Below are 26,659 nucleotides of genomic sequence, written 5' to 3' on the forward strand. Positions count from 1 at the left end.
TACCACCATGGTATGTATGTCCCTCATCACCTGATTGCTCCTGAGGTTTTGCCTGTCAAAGAATAAAATCATTAAAATCAGAGGATCTTAACATTTTTTTTCTGGCCCATTTTCTGTCCTAACCTGGCCTCCTTGGCCCCTTCACCAGTCGTACACTCTTCTATTCACCACAGTGAAAACTGGACCCATAATGCGTTCTCTTGACCCCACAAAATCATAGCGACAGTGAATGCTATCGGTATGGGGTGGGGACTTTCAGAACAGGAAGATCTTGTAGGATAATCTTCAAATCCCCTATCTGTGTGGCCTATTAAAGGGGTGACTTTCTATTTTACCTTATCAGCACCTTGAAGTTAGTCTTTTTCTTTTTTTTTTTTTTTTTTTGTCTTTTTCTGATATAATTTGAAAACAACACATGATGGATTTATACAACTTGGCTGTGGCATTTAAGATGAATTCGATCCTGGCAGTCCCGCATTGTGGAAAGGGGCACACACCTTACCCCGTGTGGGGTTCCCGGGAGGAAGACCAAACGATACTTTTTGACACCCTCTCCCACATGGGTCTCCTGGTGATTTCCCCAAGTGCTGCTGGGAAAATTCACTTGGGGGTGGTGCACTCTGTACTATGCCACTGGGTGGGGGCAGGAAAGCAACAGCTGGGAAGGATGTTAGGGAGATAAGACAGAAGTTTGCAGAGCCAAGACTTTGTTTTAAGGGAGGGCATTACAAGCTCTAATATGGAGTCTTAAGGGGAAAAAAATCCCAAAGCAGGTCTCAGGGAGAGTTGGAGGTTAAGAACAGACCAGGGTCCTGCTCACATCCTCCAGAGATGTGGGTAAGTCACCTCAGAACACAGGGCTTGGTTTCTGCCTCAGTAAAATAAGGGAACTATGTAAGAAATCTTTAATGCCCCTTCACCTTTAATATGTCTTTGATCTCAAACATTTGGGCAAAGTTTGGGTAACTAGAATGAAAGGTAGCTTGGGGACCTGAGGACTACTTCATTTATTTTTTTTAGAAACAGTCATAAAATCAAGTGTAATACACTCCTATTCTCTTAGAGATAAAGATACAAAATCTTAGGATGCCTGGGTGGCTCTGTTGGTTAAGCGTCTGCCTTGGGCTCAGGTCATGATCTCAGGGTCCTGGGAGGAAGCCCTGTGTCTGGCTTTCTGCTCAGTGGGGAGCCTGCTTCTCCCTCTCCCTCTGCCCCTCCCCTCACTCATGCTCTCTCTCTTTCTCTTGAATAAATAATAAAATATTAAAAAAAAAAAAAGATACAAAATCTTTTTGTATCTTTAGAAACAAAAGAAACTGAAGAAACATCTTTAGAGAGTCTCAAAAGCACCTGTGGGCCAGGCCCTGCATATCTATAGGCCTCTGTTGGGAAAGGCTCAGGAAACAGAGTTGAGGTGTCTGCTGGGACTCCTGTGTTTTGGGGATCATCTTTTGGCTCAAAGAAGAATCTTCTTCCACATACACAGAGCTTTCATGAGTAGCCAAAGTTTAAAATGAGCCAGGAGAGACCAGACATGATTATAAATATACACTGCAATTGGTAAAGTGTAGTTTCCAGAAACTCATCTCTCTCTCTTTTTTTTTTTAATTTTTTTTATTTCTTATTTTTTATAAACATATAATGTATTTTTATCCCCAGGGGTACAGGTCTGTGAATCGCCAGGTTTACACACTTCACAGCACTCACCATAGCACATACCTTGCCCAATGTCCATAATCCCCCTCCCCCTCTCCCAACCCCACCTCCCCCTGCAACCCCCAGTTTGTTTTGTGTGATTAAGAGTCACTTATGGTTTGTCTCCCTCCCAATCCCATCTTGTTTCATTTATTCTTCTCCTAACCCCCTAACCCCCCATGTCGCATCTCCACGTCCTCATATCAGAGACATCATATGATAGTTGTCTTTCTCCGATTGACTTATTTCACTAAGCATGATACCCTCTAGTTCCACCCACATTGTCGCAAATGGTAAGATTTCATTTCTTTTGACGGCTGCATAGTATTCCATTGTGTATATATACCACATCTTCTTTATCCATTCATCTGTTGATGGACATCTAGGTTCTTTCCATAGTTTGGCTATTGTAGACATTGCTGCTATAAACATTCGGGTGCACGTGCTTCTTCGGATCACTACGGAGAAACTCATCTCTCTTAGAACCATTTCCTTGCAGACGATTTTGCTCCCTCAATTCCTAAAGCTCTTTGGAGAGTCTACACGGTATGTGCCTTCAGTTGAATGCTCCTGCCGTGCTTATTTCTCTGAGTTTGTCATTTTTCTCTGTCCTATTAAGTATCTGTATTTCTCAGTGCAATTTACGGAAGCTTTTATCATAATTTCTAAGCTGAAGTACAATTCTTCGGTAATAGGTGTAATTTTCATAGAACGATCGCTTTCCTTTTCTTATTGTTGGAGCTCTGTCCCTTGATGTGAAAGGGTTGCTGGCCATTGATAAAACGCTATGGTTTGGAAGGCTGAGTGAAAACGAGGCAGGGAATCCAGAGGTCGTTCTTGGCCACACAAACTGACCAGAAGTCTATTTCCTCCACCAGACCATGTGTCCACGCCCGCGTGGAGAGAGCCACCATAGGAAACTGATGAAAGCAAAGGCCTAGCCTACATACAATGAAGAATGTTTAAAACTCTAGTCTGTGACTAGATCTTGAGAAGCAAAACAAGATACATAAGCCCTCTTGGTTCTCTCCAGTGTTTATAGGACATTTGGGTAAGTCATTCCCCTTCCTCTCATTTTGCCCCCTCCTCAATCCTTTCTCTGTGCTAGTTGTTGAACTGTGACGACCTGCATTTGTGCGCTTATTCAAACAAGTACTCACTGAGCAATGGTCATGGGTGAGACACTGTTCTAGGCACTAAGGAGTCATTAGTGAACAAGATAGAAACAAAATCTTGCCTGTATGGAATTTATGTTGTCATGAAAGGAGGGCAGTAAGCAAATAAAAGTAAGATGGTGCCAAGAAGAAAAGTGACATGGGGCAGGGGTGTAGGAAATGCTGGGGACAGAGAGGGAGTTTACTTTTTAACCAGGCTGGTCAGGAACAACATCATCAAAACGATGACATTCCATCAAAGACCTACAGGAGATAAGGGAATAAGGCAAACAGATAATCAGTGGGGTGTGATTTTTGGCCTAAGCGACCGGAAGAGCAGATTTGTCATTCACGAGAAGGGGAGGGCTGTAGGAGGAGCAAGACATCTGGAGTTTGATGTTGGACACGTGAAGTATGACATGTCTGTTAAATATTCAGATGGAGAGATCAGGGGACGACAGGGAATCCGACGTTCACGGAACGGATCTATAATGGAAAATATAAAAAGAAACTGTCCTACCCAAGGGAATTGAGCTACATCCTTGTGTGACCCAGTCATTATGCGAGGTCGATACCAGGTCATTATGCGAGGCCGATCAAGAAAGAGGAACGGCTGTCACCTCTCCTTGTTCTAATGGAATGTATGTACATAGTTATTCTTAATGTAGTGGTTTTAAAACATGCCCACAATTTTCTGACATGGTTTTCATCAAGAGATGAAGTCTATGAGCCCTCTCTCTGATCTGAGGCAGGTCTTGTGACTTCCTCCATGAACTGGGTACAACAGAGGTGATGTCATGGACACTCTGAGACCAGGGCATATAAGGGCATAAACATTTAGTTTCTGCCCTCTTTTCTGGGACATTTGTTCTTGGAACTCGGCCATCATGCTATCAGAAGGTCCAGGCCATGTGAAGAGGCACATGTGGAGAGGAACGGAGGCTTCTGGCCAAACTCCCAAGCTGACAGCCCACACCAACTTGCCAGTCATGTGAGTGCGCCATCTTGGAAACAGATCTTCCAGCCTTTAGCTGGGCTGTCCTAGTCCATAACGTAAGGGCCTATTTAGCCAGAGCGATTCCATCCAGTTAAACTATGACTTTGAATGACTTTGTTGTTTATACAATAAAACTTAAGCTGTCCCTGCCCCTCCTCCCCCCAGGGGACTTACTTAAAAACAAGTCCCAGAAACCAGTTCCAGGTAACAAAGCCCAAATACAAGGGTGGGTCAGGCCAGGTGGAGCCATCCAATCATTGGGGGGCCCCCCCGCATACTGTCTCCCTAGTTACCAAGGAGTGTGAGCCCCGCCCTTTGGGTGCCTTTTGGGTGTCAATTCTAATCAAGGTGATAGGCTAGTTCAAATCTCTACTATAGGGTAAATTGTAATTCAGTTGGTCACTTTTGTGTGACCTAGCATGACTGTGCAGCTTTCTCTGTGTTACAATCTCACTGTCCACCTGTGCATGGCCAGGCCCAACCACATGGCCTTTGCCCTTAAAAGCTAGTCTATAAGGCAGAGAGAGGTCACCTCTTTGCAAGAGATGGCCCTGGCCGGTCAGTTTGATTCTCGATGTTTGGTGCGAAATAAAGCTTTGCTTGACCTTCACTTTGTATCAGTCTTGCTCCTTTGACCATGGACCCAACAATACTATATGGACACGAGCCTTGTCCATTGAGTCCTTTCAAATCACAGACCTGTGGCAAAATAAAAATTGTTAGTGTGCAATCACTATTTGGGTCGTCATGGTAATTGGAGGCTTGGAAGGTCCTGAGTATGGAAGCCCGTGTTTGTTTTCTAACCATTGTATTCCCCATCCCTGGCACTGTCTGGGTGTATCCAGCAGACATTCAATAACAGTGTGACGTGAATGAATGAGCCAAGATGAAGCAGCTGTGGCCACCCCATAAACCAAAAGAGGAATGTTTGAGGTCCCTAAGAAAGATCCTGAGTTTGGAGAAAGAATTTAGCCTAGAAAAAACTAAGTTTAGGGCAGTTGAAAATTGTAGTATGCTCTGAGGTGTGTCAAACAGGTTATCCAGGAATACTTAGTTACGTACTGACAATTAAAATGATTTACTCTGGAAATCACTCTAAAACCTTTTCAAATGGAGAGCAATGTTAGAAATGAGACATTGCCTGCTGGTTAGCCTCAGGGCCTGTCGGTTGCCAGAAGAGGTGGAGAACGGCTTTTGTTGCTTTAATAGCCCCAACGGATCTTCATATTCTGATTTGATCTGCAAATGTATTCCACAAGTAAATATATATCATCAGGGGTGGCTGGGTGGCTCCAGCTGGTGAAGTGTCTGCCTCTGACTCAGGTCATGACCCCAGGGTCCTGGGATGAGCCCTGCGTCGAGTCCCGCTCCCTGCTTAGCCTGCTTCTCCCTCTCCCTCTGCTGCTCCCCCTGCTTGTGCACGTGTGAGCTATCTCTCTGTCAAATAAATGAATAAAGTCTTTTAAAATATATACATATATGTAATCAAAGCAAGGGAATCACATAGTAATTGTGCTCTGATTTTTCCTATGTACAGAAAATCACACCTCCGTAGGGCCCTCATATCTGTACAGAGGGAAGAAGGAAGAGAAGAGAATCTTTCAAGAATCTTCTACAAGAGAATTATCCATGAAAAACCAGCCTCATAGGAAAATGGTATGTGTAAGGACTTATTTAGCCACAGCGATTCCATCTGGTTAAACAGTGATTTTGTTGTTTATGCAGTAAAACTTAAACTGACCCTGCCCCACCCCCTCCCCCAGGGGATTTACTTAAAAGCAAGTCCAGGAAACCAGTCCCAGGTAACAAAGCCCAGATACAAGGGCGGGTCAGGCCAGGTGGACTCATCCAATCAGTAAAGAGCACATACTCTCTCCCTAGCTACCAAGGAGTATGGACCCCGCCTTTTGAACGCCGATTCTGACCAAGGTGATAGGCTAGTTCAAATAGCTACTATCAGGTGAATTGTAATTCAATTGGCCACCCGTGTGAGACCTAGCATGACTGTGCAGCTTTCTCTGTGTGTTACAATCTCATTGGCCACCTGTGTGTGGCCAGGCCCAACCACATGTCCTTTGCCCTTTAAAAGTTAGTCTGTAAGGCAGGGAGGGGCCCCTCTCTGTAAAAGGTGGCCCCAACTGGTTGGTTTGATTCTCCATGCTTTGGCATGAAATAAAGCTTTGCTTGACCTTCGCTTTGTATCAGTCTCGCTCCTTTGATTACGGACCTAACAGTATATACAGTGAGGCCAAAACTAGTCTCTCTTTTTTCATTTCAACTTGGCTATATGCAACATTATCCAAGTCCCCTTTAGTCCTGTGGCACTTCGAGAGGACACTCACACATACATTTGATGAGGGCGGGACTTCCTTTTTTGAAAATCAGTTTGATATTATGGATAAAGAGATAAGAATTTAAAATACCCTCCTACTTCTCAGACACTCCCTTGAGGAGCTAACATTTATACACCCTTTACTCCATGTCAGATGACATTCTCAGTGCTTCGTATATATTAACAGATTTAATTCTCGTGAGCACGTGAAGAACTATTATTATCTTATTGTACAGATCAGGAGATTGAGGCTGAGCCTGACTCGTGTGCGCATTCTTGAAGCAGATGTTAAATCAGCTTTTATTAAAAAGCCAAAACTAAGTGACACGTTGATTTGTGGTCAAAGATGTTGGTTTAAACATTGTAGTAGTATAAAATTTCCCAAGAACGTAGATTAAATATCCTTACGTGGTCTCTAAAAATAGTTAAGAAATTCTTAGATGACATGAGAATATGCACATATTAAAGCAAGTGGAGAAGCAGGAAATAGGTTCCGGGATATGAAAAAAATAGCAAGTGAGGTAAATCCATGTGATTTAAAAATACTGAAAGTATATGTGCGAAAGTATTAATAGTTCTTCTGTCTGGATAGGGGGGATTATGGGTAAATCCTTTTTCTTCTTACATTCTGTATCATCTACAGTTAGCAAGCATAGCGTTTATAATCACAATGTATATTATTAAAACAAAGATAGGAATCTGGGCCTGAACTCAGGGAAAGATCTAAGTTTAAGATTTACACATGAGTTATAAGGAATATTTTCCATGCAGCTGAGGTTACTTAGGGACAGTGCATAGAAGAAAAACGTGAGGACAGAGCCTCGGGGGCCACCAACATCTAAAGCCACAATTCTTTTTTTTCTTTTTTTTTTTTAACTATTTTATTTATTTGACAGAGAGAAATCACAACTAGGCAGAGAGGCAGGCAGAGAGAGAGAGGAGGAAGCAGGCTCCCTGCGGAGCAGAGAGCCCGATGTGGGGCTCGATCCCAGGACCCTGAGATCATGACCCGAGACGAAGGCAGAGGCTTTAACCCACTGAGCCACCCAGGCGCCCCTTAAGCCACAATTCTTATGACCTTCCGTGGCTTATATAATCACTGAAGGACGTGCTTATTCAAATGAGGAGTCCTGGGTCTCCAGAGATTATTTAAGTAGATCCAAGATGGGATCCAGGAAATTGCATTTTTTTCTGGCAAGGATTCCAGGTCATTCTGATACAGGAGGGAGGGCCTTTGAGAAACACAGCTCTGAAGGCCACCACTCCGGGGAGAACTCGGGTAGAAAGAAAACCAGACAGTCACCGCCAGGAAGCCAAAGCACTTTTGAGGCAATAAATGTAAATCAAGTTTTTTGTTTGCTTGTTTGTTTGTTTTGCTTTGATTTTTAAACTTCAGTTTATTTTTTCAGTGTTCCAAGATTCATTGTTTATGCACCACACCCAGTGCTCCATGCAAAACGTGCCCATCTTAACACCCACCACCAGGCTCGTCCATCCACTCATCCCCCTCCCACCTTTTTTATGCAAAACAAGTTAAAAGAATATTGTGAGGGGTGCCTGGGTGGCTTAGCCGCATCTGCCTTCAGCTCAGGTCCTGATCCCCGGGACATAGGATGGAGCCAAAGGGTCCCTGCCCAGTGGGGAGTCTGCTTCTCCCTCCCTCTGCCTCCTCCCCCAGCTCATGCTCTCTCTCTCAAATAAATAAAATCTTAAAGAAACAAAACAACAAAACAAAACCAAAGCACACTGTGATTTAACAAGTGGTTCTCCACCCTGTTATTGCATATAGGAATCACCTGGGGGAGCTTTTCAAACACACTAGTGTGGGGATTTCCCCATAAATAGTGGTTCAAGCTCCCTCTTCAGCATTACTAAGTGGAAGAGAAACTGCAACCTTCAAATTATCTATAAGCAGAGGAAACAAATAAATCAAAACAAATCCCAACAGCATGCCCACGGCTGGGCTGGGCTGACCTCCACAATCCCGTGGTTGGGGGCAGCAGTGGGGGAAGGGAAGAGGTTTGAAGATCCTTAGGAGAGACCTGAGAGGAGCCAGGGTCCTTGAGGGGAAAATAAAAAAAAAGACAGAACCACCCACGAAATAGAAAATGAAAGAATATATATAAAAGTAATGAACGCAGAGGGGGACTTGGTAGCCCAGATCCCCGGCTGTAGACAGGGGTCCGCAGGTGGAACACTCCCAGAGGGAGTGACATGGAAAAGCCCAAGGTTCTGTGGGACAATGCAAGCGATGGAGAAAAGGGGGTGTTCCTGGGAGGCAGGGAGGAAAGGGAAAGAAGGAAATGAACAAAAGTGAAGAATCCTACAGAGAACAGGAAAAAGACACACTTGGCCCTATGCTCCCAACGACGCTTACGAAAGAGCAGAACACAGAACAGAGCAGAGCAGACAGAAGACAGTGCTCTTAACGAGGCGCCTGCCCATGACATGACAGGAACAGAAAAAAACAGACCGACTGTTTCTAGACAGAACGAAGAAAAAGTCAGACACTATGACATTATGAGCAGCAGCTCCGTTGCTGGTGAGACCCCCCAAAAGCGACCATAAAGTTGGCGATAACGGCAACAAAACACCGAATCTTATAGTCTCCAACGTGCATCCGGGGATATGGAAAATACCCTGAATCAGAAATACAAAGGTGATGTAGAGAAATCAAGAAAAAATCAGGAAGGAATGCAGTGAGAGCTGATTGAATTTAGGAAAGACAGAGGGGAAAATCACAGGGCTGTATCAGTAATAAAGCACAGGCTACTTGGTGCCCACAGGGGAATGGGTTCAAATAAAAACTTAATGAGGGGCACTGAGTAGGAGACGGAAAACAATCAAGAGAACGAAAATGAGAATATAAATTAAAAAAAGGATCGGAATGAGGTTGAAATGGAAATGAGCAAAAAGAGGCCAGAAACGTGTGCTCCTGGTGTCTCTGAAGAAGAAAATAAAATAATGGAACAGAGTATTTAAGACCGCAATCCCAGAAAAATTTCCAGAAGAACTGAATCGACACATTTGGAGGGTCCCGGGGGTTACCTAGGTAAACTGCATGAATAATCAACTTGGAATTATTAGACTTTAAAGATAAAGAAAAACAATTCTCAGAGCCTCTAGGCAAAAACCAAAAACCCTTAACAAAGGAAAGAGAAGTAGATTGGCTTTGGATTTCTCAACAGTAACACATGAAGCAAGAAAACAGCGGAGCAGCATTTTCTAGACACTTAAGGAAAAAGAAGCTGTCCTTCAAGTTCCAAGGTCATAGAAAATCAGTTTTGAATGTGTTAGAACTTAAGGGATGCTGTCCACAAGTGCTCTTTAAAATTTTTTAATTTTTTAGTAATCCCTATACCCAACATGGGGCTCGAACTCACAACCCTGAGATCAAGAGTCCCACGCTCCTCTGACTGACCCTGCCAGGCGCCCCCCCCCCACATATGCTCTTCTGAGGAATTATGAATTTCTAACTGGAGGGTGAGCTTCATCCAACCAGCAGATGTGTGGGGACAGAAGACCATTGGAGAGCATTTCATAAATTCCATTACAGAGTTGAGACTAAAATCAGGTAGGATCAGGGGCAACTGGATGGTTCAGTCATTAAGTGTCTGCTTTCGGCTCAGGTCATGATCTCAGGATCCTGGGGTTGAGCCCCACATCAGGCTCCCTGCTCAGTGGGGAGCTTTCTTCTCACTCTCCCACTCCCCCTGCTTGTGTTCCCTCTCCTGCTGTGTCTCTCTCTGTCAAATAAATAAATAAAATCTTTTAAAAAATGTTAAAAAAATAAAATAAAGTCGGGTAGGTTCAGGCACTGAAGAAGAATACATAAACATTTATGTCTGAATAAATAGAACAAATTCAACTGGAAAAATGGGAGAAAGGGGAGAAAAGGGGAAAAGCAGGCTAAGACCATTCCCTGTTGCGTAGGTGGTAGGAAGGGGTCAAAGCTTATCATTTGGTAAAGACCCCTCATCAAAGTTGAGATAAAAGGGAGAGCACTACACAAATCATTAGTCAAAATGTAATCACTAGAATGAAAATATGAAGCTTCCTGTAAACCACAAACTTGCACACACAGATGTATGCATGTACACACGCACGCGTGCGTTCACCGAGAGCCCTCCTTCCGTAGAGACACAGCAAATGTAATACCCTCAGTAATTACAAGATGACAGAACTGAGAGCAGACACGGCAGTCATATCATAAGACTGAATGAGCCCAACTTACCAATTAAGTCCACGACTTCCAGATTGACTCATAGAGCAAAACCCCAGCTTTGTGTGGTATACAAGTCACGCACTCAAGACACAGCAACTGAAAAAGCTAAAAATAAAGGAAGTGGACCTAGATTTATCAGGAAATGGAAACAGCAAGGCGGCTGGGTTTGCAATCCTGATACCAAAGTAGATTTCAAGCCCAAAACAAAAGATAGAAATAGAAAAATCAGAAAGACAAAATGGCCCTTGAAAAGATCAGACTATCGAAGTTTATTCCCAGTAAGATAAATGCAAATGAAAACTATGTTGAGATGTCATTTGTCACCCATCAGGCTGGCCATGCCGAACTCCCCCCAGACTTCACTGATCTCTGGGCTGGAGAAATTGCCTATTGATTAATCCCCAGACCATCCAGAAAATCCTTTCAATGCATCTCAAGTTGAAAACCAAGATTAGAAAGCGTTACCATTTCTTTTCATAATACAGGTTATCTATGAAATCTATCTAGTTAGTCTTTAAAATTTTCCTCATCAGCTCTGAAATGATCAAAGTTAAAACTTGCAGTTACTGGGATTGAAGACTGCTAGGGAGTAACGTTAAATACCCTCGAGCAAGTTCAGTTTCAGTTCACCAGTGTCCTGAGCAATGTGCTGTCCTACTAGGACTAACTTCCCCCCATTGGCTACCTTCTACCAGGCAGAATGGAACCCCCACTTCTACCCAAAATGTCATACCTCGTGTACCTCTTAGAGTCGTCACATCTAAGCGCCCTTACCAGGAGAAGGGAGACAGCAATTTTGCTCTCCTGAAAACAGAACATCCTCAAGACGAGTTTTAATCGAGTCTATTCATCGAGCACAGTGCTTGATGAAACAAACTTGATTAATTTTCTGTGCTCATTGTTTTAGTTTAAAAGGTCGGATCTAAAGCTAAAATGGAAGTCCACCTGCTTCCAAGCACACTACAGCAAAAACACCAGGTCCGTGTGTTCTTACAACTCTGGGATAGCGACTAGATAGACCTCTCCAGTTAAAAATCATGTCCATAGAGCATGTGGTTCCTAAATGAGGGCGATTTAGGCTCTCCCCCAACAAAATGGTATGTGGTCATGTCTGGAGATATTTTTGATGATCACAACTGGGGAGTCCTGGCATCTTGTGAGTAGAGGTCAGAAATTTTGCTAACCATCCTTCAAAGCGCAGGAGAAAGCCCCAGAACAAGGAAGGATTCCCTGCAGAGTAACGGTTGAGCCACACTTCAGAAAATCTGCTTCAGAGATAGCTGTCTGCTTGTCTTAGCTTTGAGCCTGGCCCCCAGGAGTTTTCTCTTTATCTCTTATTTGAGACGACGATGGTCTGTCTGAATGTCTGCGTGCCCTCACATTTCTTGTGTTGAAATTGCAATGCCCAAGGTGATGGTATTGGCGGGGGGCGGCTTTCGGGAGGTGGTTCAGGTCGTGAGGATACTTCAAATGGGATTGAAATCTGCAATCTGGAAGGTCCCCACGGGACCAGGCTGGCACCTTGACCCTGGACTGCTGATCTCCAGAACTGGGAAAAGGACGTTTCTGTTGTTTACAAGCAACCGGGTCCGTGGTATTTTGTTCTGGCAGTCCGATCGGATGAGGACAGGGACAAACACAAGGACCGAGGTACGGCCACAAAATACTCCGGACCAAGTCAGAAACTGAGTTAGGTCAAGGAGGCATCTGACTAGCATGGGAAGATGAGTGCTGGCCCTGATTTTCGACTCAGACTTGCAGTTAAGATACAAAGGTGTGGACCTCTTAGACTACGTTAGCTTTCTCACCAGTCTCTGGGGGGCTACTTGCTCAGCAGGTGGCTGCCATGGAATCATTCACACCAGCACAAGGGCGCTCCTCCAAGAATGTATTTATTTACATGAAAACACCGTTTTATACAAATTGAAGACAAATCTTAAAGGGTCTGTCCAGGCAGGCCTTCCCCTTTCACTTTCTTTCGCTGTCATAAATAAAAATGTCTTAGACCGGTTAAAAGAAACTGCAACTGCCTCTTCTTCTTCCCCTCAAATGACTCTGAATATTTCATGTCCCTAGTTATCCTTTAAAGAAAACTCTTGCCCAGGGTGATTTTATTTAATTTATTTATGTAATACAGTGTAGAAAGCTATCATGGTCATAAGCAATGATTCTGTACAATCATCCTGCAGAAAATTTTTTGGGAGAATTCCTGGTAATTTGAGACCAGCAGAGCACTCCCTCCCCCCCACCCAGCCCCACCCGTAAAAGTGCTTACAATGAACAGGGATTCTTTTCTTTATCAAAGATCCAAAGGTACATGGACAAAAAAGTTTCAATTCTCAATGCCTAATGTGTGCACATAAAACAGGCACAAAGAAATAAATGTGTATCCTCGTAATTCCTATATCACAAATCTAGCAGAAGCAGCAATCTGTACAGTAAAATGCAATCATGGAAAAAAATTCTCTAGATCATCTGGAATACTTAAAAATGCTCAACTTTAGAATGCATAGTGATCAGGAAAAGAATACTTAGGCAAGAGAAGCAGCTACACTCCCACGTTCACACGAAGCATCCCCCATCGATTCTTAAAGCGTATTTCAAGTAGGACTTAATTGGGTCACAAACCACAAGAATAATATACAACTGGCTAAGGGGCTACGTGATAAATAATCAGGAGAGAATCTATTCATGCACTAGTTCGATACAGCTAAGTTCTTTACAGTACACAAAACCCATTAATAATGTAGAGACCAAAATGGAAAGAGAGAGAATACATTGCTGATTTGTATATTAATTCAAGTTCAGGCATCTACTTGTGTTATAGCACAGCGGTCGAAAGGCGATGAGTAACTCATAAAACAGAAGGGCTTGTTTCTTTCCACATTATTCTATAAATGAACACCGATGGGTAGAGAAGCAATGGTTTTGCTGTCCGACTTCAGAGGCTGCTGTCGCGGGGGTCTAGTTCTGCATCTGCTCGAAGAACTTGTAAGTTGGATTTTCATAGCCATTCTGCTGCATCTTGGAGAGGTGGCGCTCCTCTGGGGTCACAGCAGCGTCAACCTGAAATGCAAGGGCGAGGAAAAAGGAATTAAAAAAAAAATCGATCTTTTGAAAGCACACATGTGGAAAGGTAAAATAAGGAGCACGGTAGGTTTCTTTCCTTCCCACTGTGACCCCTCGGAGCAGGACGCCTGTGACCAACCAGTTACATAGATGCTCCATCTGGCCACCAGGTGGCGCCGAAAACCTTGCCAAGCTGCCTCTGCTCGCCGAGTGCTCACCGGTTGCTCCCCCCACTTCGGAGTAACTGGATACATTCAGCGCAATAAATTTTTTTTTCTTCCCTGTTGGCTCACTAAGGGACCGAAAGGCCACAATGGAAAAGTGTTTTACTTGAAAGTGTGGTGGTAAGTTGGAAAAAAAAATCCAAGAGCATCATGGAGAGGGAGCGATGTATATGGACAGACGCTTAAATAAATCTAGACGGCCGACGATCTTTCCACACTCATTTTTTTTTTAAAAGATTTTATTTATTTATTTGACAGAGAGAGATCACAAGTAGGCAGAGAGGCAGGCAGAGAGAGAGAGAGGGAAGCAGGCTCCCCGCCGAGCAGAGAGCCCGATGAGGGACTCGATCCCAGGACCCTGAGATCATGACCTGAGCCGAAGGCAGCGGCTTAAATCACTGAGCCACCCAGGTGCCCTCCACACTCATTTTAATTTGTCCCTGCTTTCACGAAATCTAATATGACAAGAGGCCTGAGAATCTTTTAATTAAAATAATGATCTACATATATCCAAGGGGCCATGTGGCAAGGAAAAAAGGAAAATATTCAAATACACTGTTCTAGGTTATATACATATATACACACAATATATATGTACATATATGCATATACATATGTATATTGAATGGTCTATGTATATATACCTATTGCGTAGGCATATACATATAATTACATATATACACATACTGCACATGTGTATATATGTACATTGATATAAATATAAAATTATTTTTAAAAAACCGAGTACTAAGACAACAGCAGGATGTCCTGCACAGACCCTCTGCGCTGACGTGCTCCGTGTCTAGGATCAGGCCAACAGCTGTGACCCGGCCATGCCCCCGCCCCGCCGGAGTCTGGGTGAGGACAGCGCCAGGAAGGGGTATTTGCTCTCTGCGCATCCGGCAAGGTGCACTTGCGGAGCGGCTGCTCACGTCTCTGGCAGACCTGCCCGCACAACGCACAGAATTCAGAGAGAAGTTCGTAACTCTTTGCCGAATGAACTGAAAGTTGAGGTTCGTTATTCCCCCTCGCGAGCAGGACTTGGAACCACCTGGTCCGCTAAGCCGGGACTGGAAGACCGGTAGCTCCCGCAGACTGCCCGCTCTGTGCGCGGTTCCCGAGTTCCCAGCCCCGGGGCGCTCCGGTTCCGTGGCTTGTCAGAGCTGGCCCGTCTGCGGGCTCCTCTCGTACCCCCCCCCCCCCCCCCCCCCCCCCCGGGCATTTCCCCCCGAGGACAAAGCCACCAACCATCTCCCGCCACATTGGTGCTCGGAGAACACTGCACATTCCGCTCGCCCTCCTTATGGGAATCATCACTCGTGTTTTTTCTTATCCCTCCTCTTCCTTTGACCTCCTGCGTTGTCAACAAATGAGATCACCGTGCTTTAATTGGCCACTGTGTAATTAGCCACGGACTTGTCGGTTCCAACGCCTCACTAAAGATGAGCACCAGTAATGCGACATTTCATCCACTCTCCGACTCTGTGAAACAGCCTGTCTGCTGCACTGGGCCATACGAACCTGGGCCTCTTTTTATTTGTGTCGCCTTTTAACTGATATTTCAAATAGTGTCAAGATAAAGAAAAAAGTCTTGCTGAGGAGGTCCAGCTCTGCAAAGCTGCCATGTTTCCGAGTATAGAAAAACACTGTGTGACTGTTAGAATATCATGCTTGTATGTCCTCATACGCACCAACCCTCGCCCTGGCTGTCAGCCGTCATCTGCATTCATCAAGGTCAGGGGGACACCTGGCAACTTAATCGTTTATCTCCTCTTCAAAGGCCAAAGCCAAATGCTTAAAACAGTCCAGCCAGAAATGGGAGGCTGAGGTGGGCGTGGAATGCAGGCATCGAAGGTTCATGCCTTCTTGGCCCTTTTCCACCTTCTCATCTTTATTATCTTTTGCTGCTGGGAGGGCAGCTCAAGCCTCATCATGCCTACAGCGGGGAGGCCGAGCCCTCAGACCTCAGAGGGCTTAGGAGCCTTCAGGAGGAGGGAGGATTTTTACAAAATGGCGCCCAAGGACTTTGGGTTGTATCTCTATCCTGAGCCCCTTGAAGGTTCAAGGTGCAACACTGAGTGCTCACATCCACATCCACGGACAAAACTACCACTAAAGGAAGAGCATCAGGTAAGAGGGAGCCTTCTCCCTGGTGGGACTCAAGGTTAGGTCCTTCAAGGCTCAGCTACTGCACTGGTGGGACCACCATGTCAGAGTTGGCCCACTATGGTACAGGCAGAGCCTTGGCATAAACACCTCAGTATTTTTTCCCTTAAAGCAGAGCTGGGGGAATTTGGAGCCCATGATAATTGTTCTGGAAGGAACGAGGGAACAATGAAGTTGGGGACAGAATCCCCATCTGCCCACCAGGCAGGAACACCTACCACTTGCTGAGGCAAAACCACACATGCACACCACCTCTGCACACGCCCCCTCTCCTGAATTTCTGGGTTAGATCGCATCAATAACTGGTCCTAAGTCTTCTTCTGGCTCTAGGTTCTGAGCGCTGTGTCTTCACGGGAGACCCTGGGACTCTCTGCACTGCACTCTGGCCTGGCTTCAACCCTTATTCACAGCTCAACTGTCAAGACTGCAGAGATGAAACCTGGGTCTCCTTAGTTTCTAGTTCCTCCGTATCATCTCTAGTGTGGGAGTAGTAAGCTGGGAAAATCCACATTTTAATTTTATTATGTAGAATAACCAGCAGGATGCGTGTTACTGGGCGTCCCTTTCATGTATGACACTGAGCTACGCAAAACCACAGAGTCCTGATGCCCAAGATATTCCATTCCAGGTCATCTAGGTGGACAAGGGAAGGAGAAGAAGATAAACCACAGTGACTTAATACATAACCACAGTGGAGGGTAAGAACATCCAAGGAGTTCGTGCAGCGGGAAGGAGAGCAAAGCAAACATTAACCAGGTTTTCAAGCTAGTCGTGTAACCCTCCTCTAACCCCCCCGGTGTTGGGTTTTGTGGTCAGTCATGTCCACCTTCATTTTCTTAACTGTCATTCCATCTCCTCATAAGGGGTTCACTTATGTTTGCTGCCCGTGTTCCGTGACCTTTCAGCAGGCAACGGATTCCTTTGCTACGCCACCATCATCATTGATCCCGATGCTTTTCTCTGATCTTCCAATGTCTCTTCCTGTTGTTGGCTTCCAGCCACAAGAGGTTCTGGGTCCAGCCACGCTTTTCTGTACTTCTGCTTCCCATTGAAACTGACCGTTCTGTCCAACTGCTCTGCAACACCCACGTTAGTGGTGGCTCGGTACCTCCATCCTGGTGGGTCAGGTTCTCATCAGGAAGAAAGGGCCCCTTAGGACATATTTTTATCATGTTATCAGTAGGATGGCCCATTCATGGGGAAAGTCATACGCTGTAACTCCATAAAAAGCTAACTGGCACTTCTCTTCTTATCCTGATCATTAATCAGATGGCTAGCGGGGGGCTGAGAGATGGGAGAGTTCTGATGGTCCAGTTATCAGATCAGACCCATGTATGGAAAACTTTTTTATACCCCATAATAAAGAGATTTTGTGCCAGCCCCCCTAATTTTTTTTTTTTTTGTTACGGAGATATAGCTGGCATATAACATTAGGTAAATTAGGGTATACAACCTGTCAGCTTGACGCAGTTACACACTGTAATATGCTTGAAATTATAGTGATAATTAGCACCTCTATCAGGTCAGAGAATTATCTGTTCTTATCCTTTTTTTAAAAAAATTAATATATAATGTATTATTAGCCCCAGGGGTACAGGTCTGTGAATCGCCAGGTTTATACACTTCACAGCACTCACCATAGCACATACCTTCCCTAATGTCCATAACCCCACCCCCCTCTCCCTACCGTTCTTATCCTTTCTTATTAGTGTTTGGAATAATTAAGTTCTAGTCTCTTAGCAAGTTTGATTACAATACAGTATTGGGGACTATATTCTTTATGCTGCACATTAGAGCTCCAGGCCTCATTGACTCCTTGCTGCTAGTTTGTAACCCTTAAACCCTTGTCCTGTCCCCTCCAATCCCCTAGTTAAAGGGGACGTCTCCATTTAGGAGGAAAGAGCTACAATATGCATTTTGGACTACCCACTGTCAATCGACATCAGTGGAGAAGAGTGACGTCACCGACCATCCGGGGTCGGCAGATGGGGCAGGACCTTATGAAAGCAGGAGCAACTGGGATCAGTCAGCTGGCGCCGGGACCCTCAGCCACCAGAGATGGTGGGCACCTGGGTGACACAGTGGAACAAAGGGCCGTCAAATCACTGCCTGAGATACCGACAAGGCACAGTCACCTCCTTGAGCAGCGTGGCCGGCTAATAGCTTACAGGGTGAACCTCTGGCCTTACGGCTAAGCAAATCATTACATCAATGTTCACCGCTTATTTTTTAAAAACAAAAACTGGCAACTGCTAATTTCCAACTGGTAACAGCTCTATTAATAAAAATACTAGGCTCCGTGTCATTTCCACATCTCTGTGGTCTCCTGCAGGCATCTTCTGCTCTGAGAAGGGAGTTCTGGAGACCGAGGTTTTTCATCATTTCTTCATGCATTGATGGTGTGAAGCGGGACAGTGTTCCGCCCTGACAGACGCAGGCCAGTCTATCTGGAAATGCTCATTTATTTGTTCTCAGTGAAGGAGAACAAATAATGAAGCAGGCGAGCCTCCTGAGTGGGAGGGCCTGCTGAGATGGGCAGACCATGTCTGGGGGAGGACCATGTCCATTCGGGGAGAAACGGTGCCCGGAAACCCCACAGCACCTGATACCCCCTGGTCCAGGTGAGACGGCCTCGGTGCTGCCATGGGCTGCAGTTCTTCCCATGTCCACGTTCACCCACCCCGGCCCGGCCATAAGCTTCCCGAGGGCAGGGATGGCGAACGGCACCTCGGGTGACATCCTGGTCTGGCGCTGCCCTACACTGCTCGACGCGGAAGCGCGCACAGGGATGCTTCTGGAAGGGAGAGAAAGGAAGGCCTGGAGAGGGAGAAGGGGGGTGGTTTCCAGGCTCTTGACAATGCCTGTACTTTCAAGGAAGAGAAGATGAGAAGAAATAAGGAGAAGCAACACTATACAAGGAGGGCACTCACTCTGGAGAGGTTTCTAGATGCTCTTAAGCAGCGAGCGGAATGAGTATCAAGAGAAGAGCTGAACAGCTGTCTCCCTGCAGTTCTGCTCCCTCAAGGCTGCCTCCTCGCCTCAAAATGAATTTTCTTCCATCCCAAATCCAGGGAGACTCTTCTTGCTGACTAACCACAGGAAACTTTTAACCCAGGTGGCTGTAATGAGGCTTAAAGGGTTACTAATTCTCAGGTGCCCGGACAGCTCCGCAGGTTAAGCCTCAGACTCTTGGTTTCGTCTCAGGTCATGGTCTCGGGGTCTTAAGATCAAGCCTCACCTCCAGCTCCCGGCTCACCATGGGGTCTGCTTGTCCTTCTGCCTCCCCTTCTGCCCTTCCCTCGACTCATGCTCTCTCTCTAAAATAAATACATAAAATCTTACAAAAATTACAAAGGTAGATAGTTCTCTTACAGAGAGAACAAAGGTAGTCAGAGGTCTTGTCTTGTAGACAGGACATACTATTTTCTACACTCAGACCAGTGCCTGAAAGGAAAGAGATCAGTGATTCTCAAAAATGAATACATGTTCTATTTAGCCAGAAAATTTTCAACACTCAGATTCTAAACCCATTTGGAAGTTGTTTCCTTAGGTCTGGTCTGGGACCTTTTAAATAAGTAGCTGGTAAGTCTCATGCACAACCATGGCACAGAGTCCCCTTGAGAGACCTTGCTTTTCTGCCCAGCATCCCTGGGCTGTTACAGGCTGAACTGTGTCCTCGACAAATTCCTAGGTTAAAGTCCTCACCCACAGTGCCTCACAACATGACTGTATTTGGAGACAAGGTCTTTAAAGTAGTAACTGAGGTTAAATGAGATCATTGGGGTAGACCCTAATCCAACAATACTGGTGTCCTTACAGGAAAAGGAGATCAGGACACAGACACGCACAGAGAAAAGATGACGTGAAGGCCACCTACAAGCCAAGGAGGGAGGCCTCAGAGGAAAACCAAACCCGCCGATGCATGATCTCAGATTTGTAGCTTCCAGAACTCTGAGGAAATACATTCCCATGGTTAAGCCACCCAGTCTGGGACATGGTAACGGGAGCTCTAGCAGATATCAATACAGGCTTTTTGCACTCTGGTGCCCCAAACAGGCACTTGGCCTGATAAAAAGGAAGATGCTTCCTGGGTAGATTCGTCAGTCCGAGGCCATTAAAACATACAATGACTGGGGGCGCCTGGGTGGCTCAGTGGTTTAGGCCTCTGCCTTCGGCTCGGGTCGTGGTCTCAGGGTCCTGGGATTGAGCCCCGCATAGAGCCCCGCATCGGGCTCTCTGCTCCGCGGGGAGCCTGCTTCCTCCTCTCTCTCTGCCTGCCTCTTTGCCTAGTTGTGACCTCTCTCTCTGTCAAATAAATAAATAAAATATTTGAAAAAAAAAAAATACAATGACTGGTGACAGACGGCGACTACACTTATTGGGCTGCGCACTGTGTAACACAGAGTCGTCAAACCACTGTGCTGTATACCTGAAACAGAACATCGGATGTCAACTGTATTCAGTTAAAAAAAAAAACCTCCCATACAATAGATTAAAGAAATGAAGAGGTTTTTTTTTTTTTTTAAATGAGCAAGCATTCTTATGTTTTTTAAATTCAGTGAACATATAATGTATTATTAGTTTCAGAGGCAGAGGTCAGTGATTCAACAGTCCTATATAACACCCAGTGCTCATTACATCATGTGCCCTCCTGAATGCCCATCACCCAGTTACCCCATCCCTGGGGACCCTCCTCCCCTCCAGCAACCCTCCGTTTGTCTCCCTCTCTGGTTTTGTCTTGTTTTATTTTTTCCTCTCTTCCCCTAAGATCCTCTGTTTTGTTTCTTAAATTCCACATATGAGTGAAATCACATGGTAATAGTCTTTCTCTGACTGACTTATTTCGCTTAGCACAATACCCTCCAGTTCCATCCACGTCATTGCAAATGGCAAGATTTCATTCTTTTCGATGGCTGATACTCCATTGTGTATATATACCACATCTTCTTTATCCATTCATCTGTTGACGGACATCTGGGCTCTTTCCATAGTTTGCCTACTGTGGACACTGCTGCTATAAACATCGGGGTTCACCTGTGCCTTCAGATCACTACATCTGTATCTTTGGGGTAAATACCCAGTAGTGTGATTGCTGGGTCATAGGGTAGCTCCATTTTCAACTTTTTGAGGAACCTCTGTACTGTTTTCCAGAGTGGCTGCACCAGCTTGCATTCCCACCAACGGTGCATGACGGTTCCCCTTTCTCCGCATCCTCGCCAACATCTGTTGTTTCCCGACTTGTTAATTTTAGTAAAAGGGGCTTTTTAATTATTCAAGTATAAAAACACTTTTTTCTTTTTTTGCCCAAACATGAAATGAAAAAAAAAATTGTTTTGAGTAGAAATGAAGTAAACTGATGCTAACAAGGCTACATCTCCCCCTGTCTCAAAGGACACGGGCTCGGAAGTACTATTATCAGAAGACGAGTACCCCAGAATCGCTGATGTCATTGCTTATTTGATGTGCCTGCAGGCTAGTCTGTCAGTTGTCTATCTTGTTCTGTCACACCTCACCGCTCCCCAGCATGGCCACTCCAGTCTGGACAGGGAAAAGAAGACTCAAAACCAATTTCCATCAGCAGATCCCGTAAACACGCAGCCAGGAGAATGGTAAGTGCTGACTGTAATGAGGTTTCTGGCCCTGCCAGACATTTAACTTATTTAATGCTGACCTGCCCTTCTCTGATCGAGAATGGTGTGCAGCACATGTCTTTGGGGTTAGTGAGAAGTTGGACGGATTTCTCTCTGGTGGAAGAAACAATGGACAAGCTAGGGGACAATCTGTATTGGACCTTGGCCTAATTTAGTTTGACAGTAGGTGAACATTTCTGTCTGGGTCTGTTTTCCCATCTACAAAATGAAAAGATCAATTTGACTGATCACTGAGATCTCTTTCACCTCTAAAAATACTAGTATTTCTCAAGTGAATCTCAAGATTCATTTTCTCTAATAGTTTCCTAGAAAATTATGTTTACTTTGAGGATTACCTGCCCCCCTGCAACCCAGGCCCAACACCAGAACTGCATTTTAAATGCATCTGGCTAGCTCGTTCAGTGGAACATGCAACTCTTGATCTTGGGACTGTGAGTTCGAGCCCTACATTGGGTGAAGAGATTACTTGAAAATAAAATCTTAGGGGTGCCTGGGTGGCTCAGTGGGTTAAGCCTCTGCTTTCGGCTCAGGTCATGATCTCAGGTTCCTGGGATCGAGCCCTGCATCGGGCTCTCTGCTCAGCAGGGAGCCTGCTTCCTCCTTTCTCTCTGCCTGCTTGTGATCTCTCTGTCAAATAAATAAATTAAAAAAAAATAAATAAAATCTTAAAAAATGCGTAAGAACTTATCCGCAAACTTTCTATTTCATCATGGGTTTAAGAAGTCATATTTCAATCCTGTAGCTACTCCATTTTGCTGGGATAACCCACAGCTTCCGTGCTGTACACGCTTATGTTAGTCACGTGTTGGCCTGTGGGGACAAAATCCTGAAGTGTCTTTGTGCAGTAACTGTGACGGTCACTTGGTGAATCTTCTCTCCACCTCCAGTGTGACCGCGCTAATCTCCGGGAATGAAGATATTTCAGGTAGAAGCGCAGGGTAACAAGCTGAACATCCGGAAAACCCTGTAAGCTCCGCTCAGTTGTTTGGTGTCATGTGATTTTCTGTGAAACTCTTTCCTGAAAATTACCATTAATTGCTGCTACCTGCTTTTCCTTGTAAGTCAGACTCTTTAAGCGCTCCCCTCCCCCAAGGGAATAAATGGGTTCAGGTGTTTTTTAGGTTTTAGGGTTTTTTTTTTGGTAGCAGAATTCTACCTTCCTTTTCATTTCTAACTTGTAGTTTTTCTCTTTTCTTTTAAATGCTCGAGGGTAATCACAATATCTTTAAGCCAGGCATCATCATTAATATTATTTTGACATTTCAGTACAAATTCTAAGAAGCTGAGGGAGCGGAGTACAATCCAAAGCCTAGCTCACAGTATTTCTAAGTCAGAATGAATGAAAGTCAAAAGAAGAAAGCAGCTGCCAAACTTGAACACCATGCAGGAATCTAGATTTTTTCCCCCCAAGAAGAGATACTTAGATGATTTGTAGTTTAATGCCAAGCAAAATCTCCTGCGTCGTCTTTCTTTAACCCCTGCTTGCAAACATGAAGCCGCATTTACCTACCTCCACCACACCATGATGAATGGACGTGTACTGTTTCTTCTTCAGCATCACCAAGGTGATGACGATCACGGTTGCTATGACAACACCGCCCACCATGAGTCCAATGATGGCACCTTTGTTTGAACCCACATCTTCTGCAAAGAACACCTTGAAAACAAATCAAGAAAAAGGATTGCAATTGCAGGAGACAGCTAGGTAGGGTAAATGAAGAGTCTCAGTGTCCACCTTACGCTGTTAAGTTTGAGTTGGTGGCCATTCCATTATTTGGTGCATACTCCAAAAAAAAAAAAACCCACACATTCTAGCTACTAATAATGACACCTATAGGATAATGTACAATATGTGGCTTCCCCAGTTCTAGGAAATCTACTTTCTTACTCCACTCCCTGCCATGGCCCTAGAAAGGCAAAACAGTAGCCAAGAGGAACCTGAAACCCTCTGACAAGTGGGACATCTGGGGAGAGGTGGGGCGGGGATCTACCAAAGGCTGGAAAGGCATGGATCATGGTTTTGAAAAGAGGTCACTGGGACATACAATGCATGACCAGTCTGCCTTAGGTTCTTTTCAAATCCACAGATGTCCTAATTTCCTCAGAGGGACGTTAATACATGGGAATAAAGCACCTGAGACGAAGGAGTTCATCCGAAGAAAAAAGACACTTATTATCTACTTCTAGCCACAGTCACTCAATAGGACAGTACGGAACCCTGAGAAGCATAATGCTTAAAAGAGAGTTTTTTCAAAGAGAAGAAGTAGTAGGCAATGAGGTAAGAATTTTAACAGTCACACAGAACTCCTGCTTGCTTACTGTTTTCTCCAGAACCCCAACTCAACCTGCTGTTTTATTCGTGCTGTTTGTTTGAACTGCACGTCGACATGGTCACAGATATTTAGTCAGTCTGGTAACCTTGCCACACAGTGCTTAACATTCCTCCACGCTGTTTGTAAAAGCAAGTCACTGTTTCCCAACCTCACCTACCTAACTGGAATTATGAAAGCATGCTGCATCTTTTATAACCCTATTATGTAAGGAGACGGTCTTCTGCCAGACCACCGGGCCTCACTTATACTAAACATATACCACCTTTATCATAGAAATTAATGAAAACAGCTCCCTAGAGAATTCTCAGTCTACTCTCAACACAGGAATCGATTTTCCACAGGGACAATGAACATCCTAGAGCTCTGAAAAGGCAATATAAAATACAGCAAATAGAGCCAATTTCCAAGAGTCTTACTCAGGGTCTATTTGCAGCAAAATGAGAAACCGTTCATAATTATTCCCCTTTCTCAACAAATATGCTAGCTTGACGTATTTATAAAAAGCAAATCATTAATTAGCTAATGATAAAAATGTGAGGTAATCAGGAATAAATGCGAGTCTGGACATCTTCCTATGCCTTTAAGAAAATACTGTAATTTTGTAATATTCATTGTACTAATTATAGTACATTATCTTATCAACTAGCTCAGTAGAGGGAGCTGATTCTCCTAATTGCTGCTGCTGCCATTAGTCACTGTCGCATTATAGGAGTTCGTGTAGGACACAGGTCCTAGAAAATGCAAATCCGCACATTAATCTTCAGCTCCGTGCCCCACCAGCCCCCAACCCTCCAGCGGCTCCCCCAGAGTTTTTTAACCTCTTCGGCACCAGGCAGATCAAGACTGCCCCTGATTTCATAATAATGGAGACGGGATTAACCTGCCAGGGAAAACCATGCTTCAGAAAACCGAAATGTTCTTGTACGAAAAAGATTATGGGAGCCGAACTGCAAATCTGAGTCACGCGCCCGTTTTGGATTTGCTCCCATTATTTAGAGTGAAAAGGGCCATTTTCACAGGCGTTTCTTCTGGAATTTACTACTCGGATTTATAAATTATATTGACGAATATTGGACAGATATTTTCTCCCTTGAAAAAGAAACAGCACGCCTGTGGCCCCGCTCTGCCCCACCCCGCGTGCACAACAAGTGCCTGAGAGCGAGTACGTCTCAATATTATTATTACTGGTTTTAGTACCATTTTTTTGTTGACTACTGAATGCACAATGAAATCGTCTTCTTCATTAACTTAACCCCCTCACTATGCTTACTGATAAGACGAAAGAAACCCTAACATAATGCAGGATTTGATTTATCTGAAGCTTCTGGTAAGATTTTCTATAACTATAGGAGCTGCCTGCAAAGGGGATGGGTGCTCCCCTTTGATTTACCCCGATTTTAACACTGGGGGAAACAACAGTGGGTGGGAGGAGACTTTGTCCAAAAAGGAAGCTGCTGTCTTCCTTGCCCAAATCTTTCAGTGAGCAGCACTGCTGGGAACATCACAGAGTCCCGCTCACCTCCCCACCTCCCGCCACCACCCACCTTGGCAGAAACCCAAAGATCCTACACCTGCAGCAGAACTTAAAACGTGGGCGTTGGGGAAGGGACAGGAAGGAAGGGCAGAGGGAGCAGTGCGGTGGCCCAGGGAGAGAGGTAACACATGCCAATGTCAAATCCACCTCTTATAAAACCGTCTTTCTAGAAAATAGAGGGGAACTGAACTAGAGCGGTTGTCAGAATACACAGTAATTCCACTCTAATCCCTGGGTGGACTTAGCAGCAAAGAACTACTCCATGAAGACCCTCTTTTTCCTTACGTGTCCGTGAGGACCCTATAGGCCAGTGCTTTATTCTTATTTATTTTTTTTAAAGATTTTATTTATTTGACAGAGGGAAACACAGTGAGAGAGGGAACGCAAGCAGAGGGAATGGGAGAAGGAGAAGCACGCCTCCCGCCGAGCAGGCAGCCCCATGCAGGGCTCGAACCCAGGACCCTGGGATCATGACCTGAGCCGAAGGCAGCCGCTTAACGACCGAGCCACCCAGGCGCCCCATTATTCTTTTTATCTTTTCCCTCACTGGCTTTCCGGCACAGCACGGACAAGCGTGAACAGGTCATCTGGCGAGATGGCAGGAAGAGGTAAAGCATTTTACGTACCAATTTTTGATGATGAACTTCATATCCCGAGTCATGTCGGAACTCGGCGTCCATCTTCACCTCAGAGATCTCTTCTGTCTTGATGTTTGTCAACCCTGAACCTGCGATAACCCATAAGCATCACGCCGTCATTAAAGGACACACGACACTCAATTCGTTTTCTCTGTAAACATGAACACTGTAACACAAAGGCTACCAAAACGTCCTTTCTAGGTCTGGAGTGAGGGGAAGTAGATTTTAATGACTTTCTTCAAGAAAACTGACACCCTGTATGTAAACCCTTAACCACTACCTATTTCAAACAAACAAAAAAAAAATTTGAAGATTAAAGAAATCCAAAGGTAAAGTTTCTACTGCCTTTAAACACATGTTATAGATATATAAAATATATATAAAATTATAAAATATAAATTTTATATAAAAATATAAATAAAATATATTTTACATATATATATTTTTAAATGGAGGAATACTAGAAATTAAATGCTAGTTGGGAAGTTGGCAAGGATGTGTTCCCCAAATATACCCCAAATATATTGTTTTAGGGGCTTATTGTTTAGCCTATTCTACGTCTTTTCCCATGTGTTCTCAGTCTTCTGGAAAAAATAATAAAAGTCTTTAAAAAATGAGCACTAATTACCTGGTGGAATCAA

The 26,659-nt window shown here is 44.6% G+C and overlaps 1 protein-coding gene across 1 annotated transcript in view; it reads right to left on the bottom strand.

Moving 5' to 3' along the window:
* Positions 1-12,509: 12,509 nt before the first annotated feature.
* LOC123940094 (amyloid beta precursor protein) overlaps positions 12,510-26,659 on the bottom strand; it is a 276,335-nt gene continuing 262,185 nt past the window's right edge. The window contains 3 exon segments of the mRNA XM_046002443.1: positions 12,510-13,469; positions 23,024-23,170; positions 26,007-26,107. Coding sequence (XP_045858399.1) covers positions 13,368-13,469; positions 23,024-23,170; positions 26,007-26,107 — 350 coding nt within the window. The 3' untranslated portion in view covers positions 12,510-13,367.

The sequence above is a fragment of the Meles meles genome, chromosome 4 (assembly GCF_922984935.1).
Source record: "Meles meles chromosome 4, mMelMel3.1 paternal haplotype, whole genome shotgun sequence".
NCBI lineage: Eukaryota > Metazoa > Chordata > Mammalia > Carnivora > Mustelidae > Meles > Meles meles.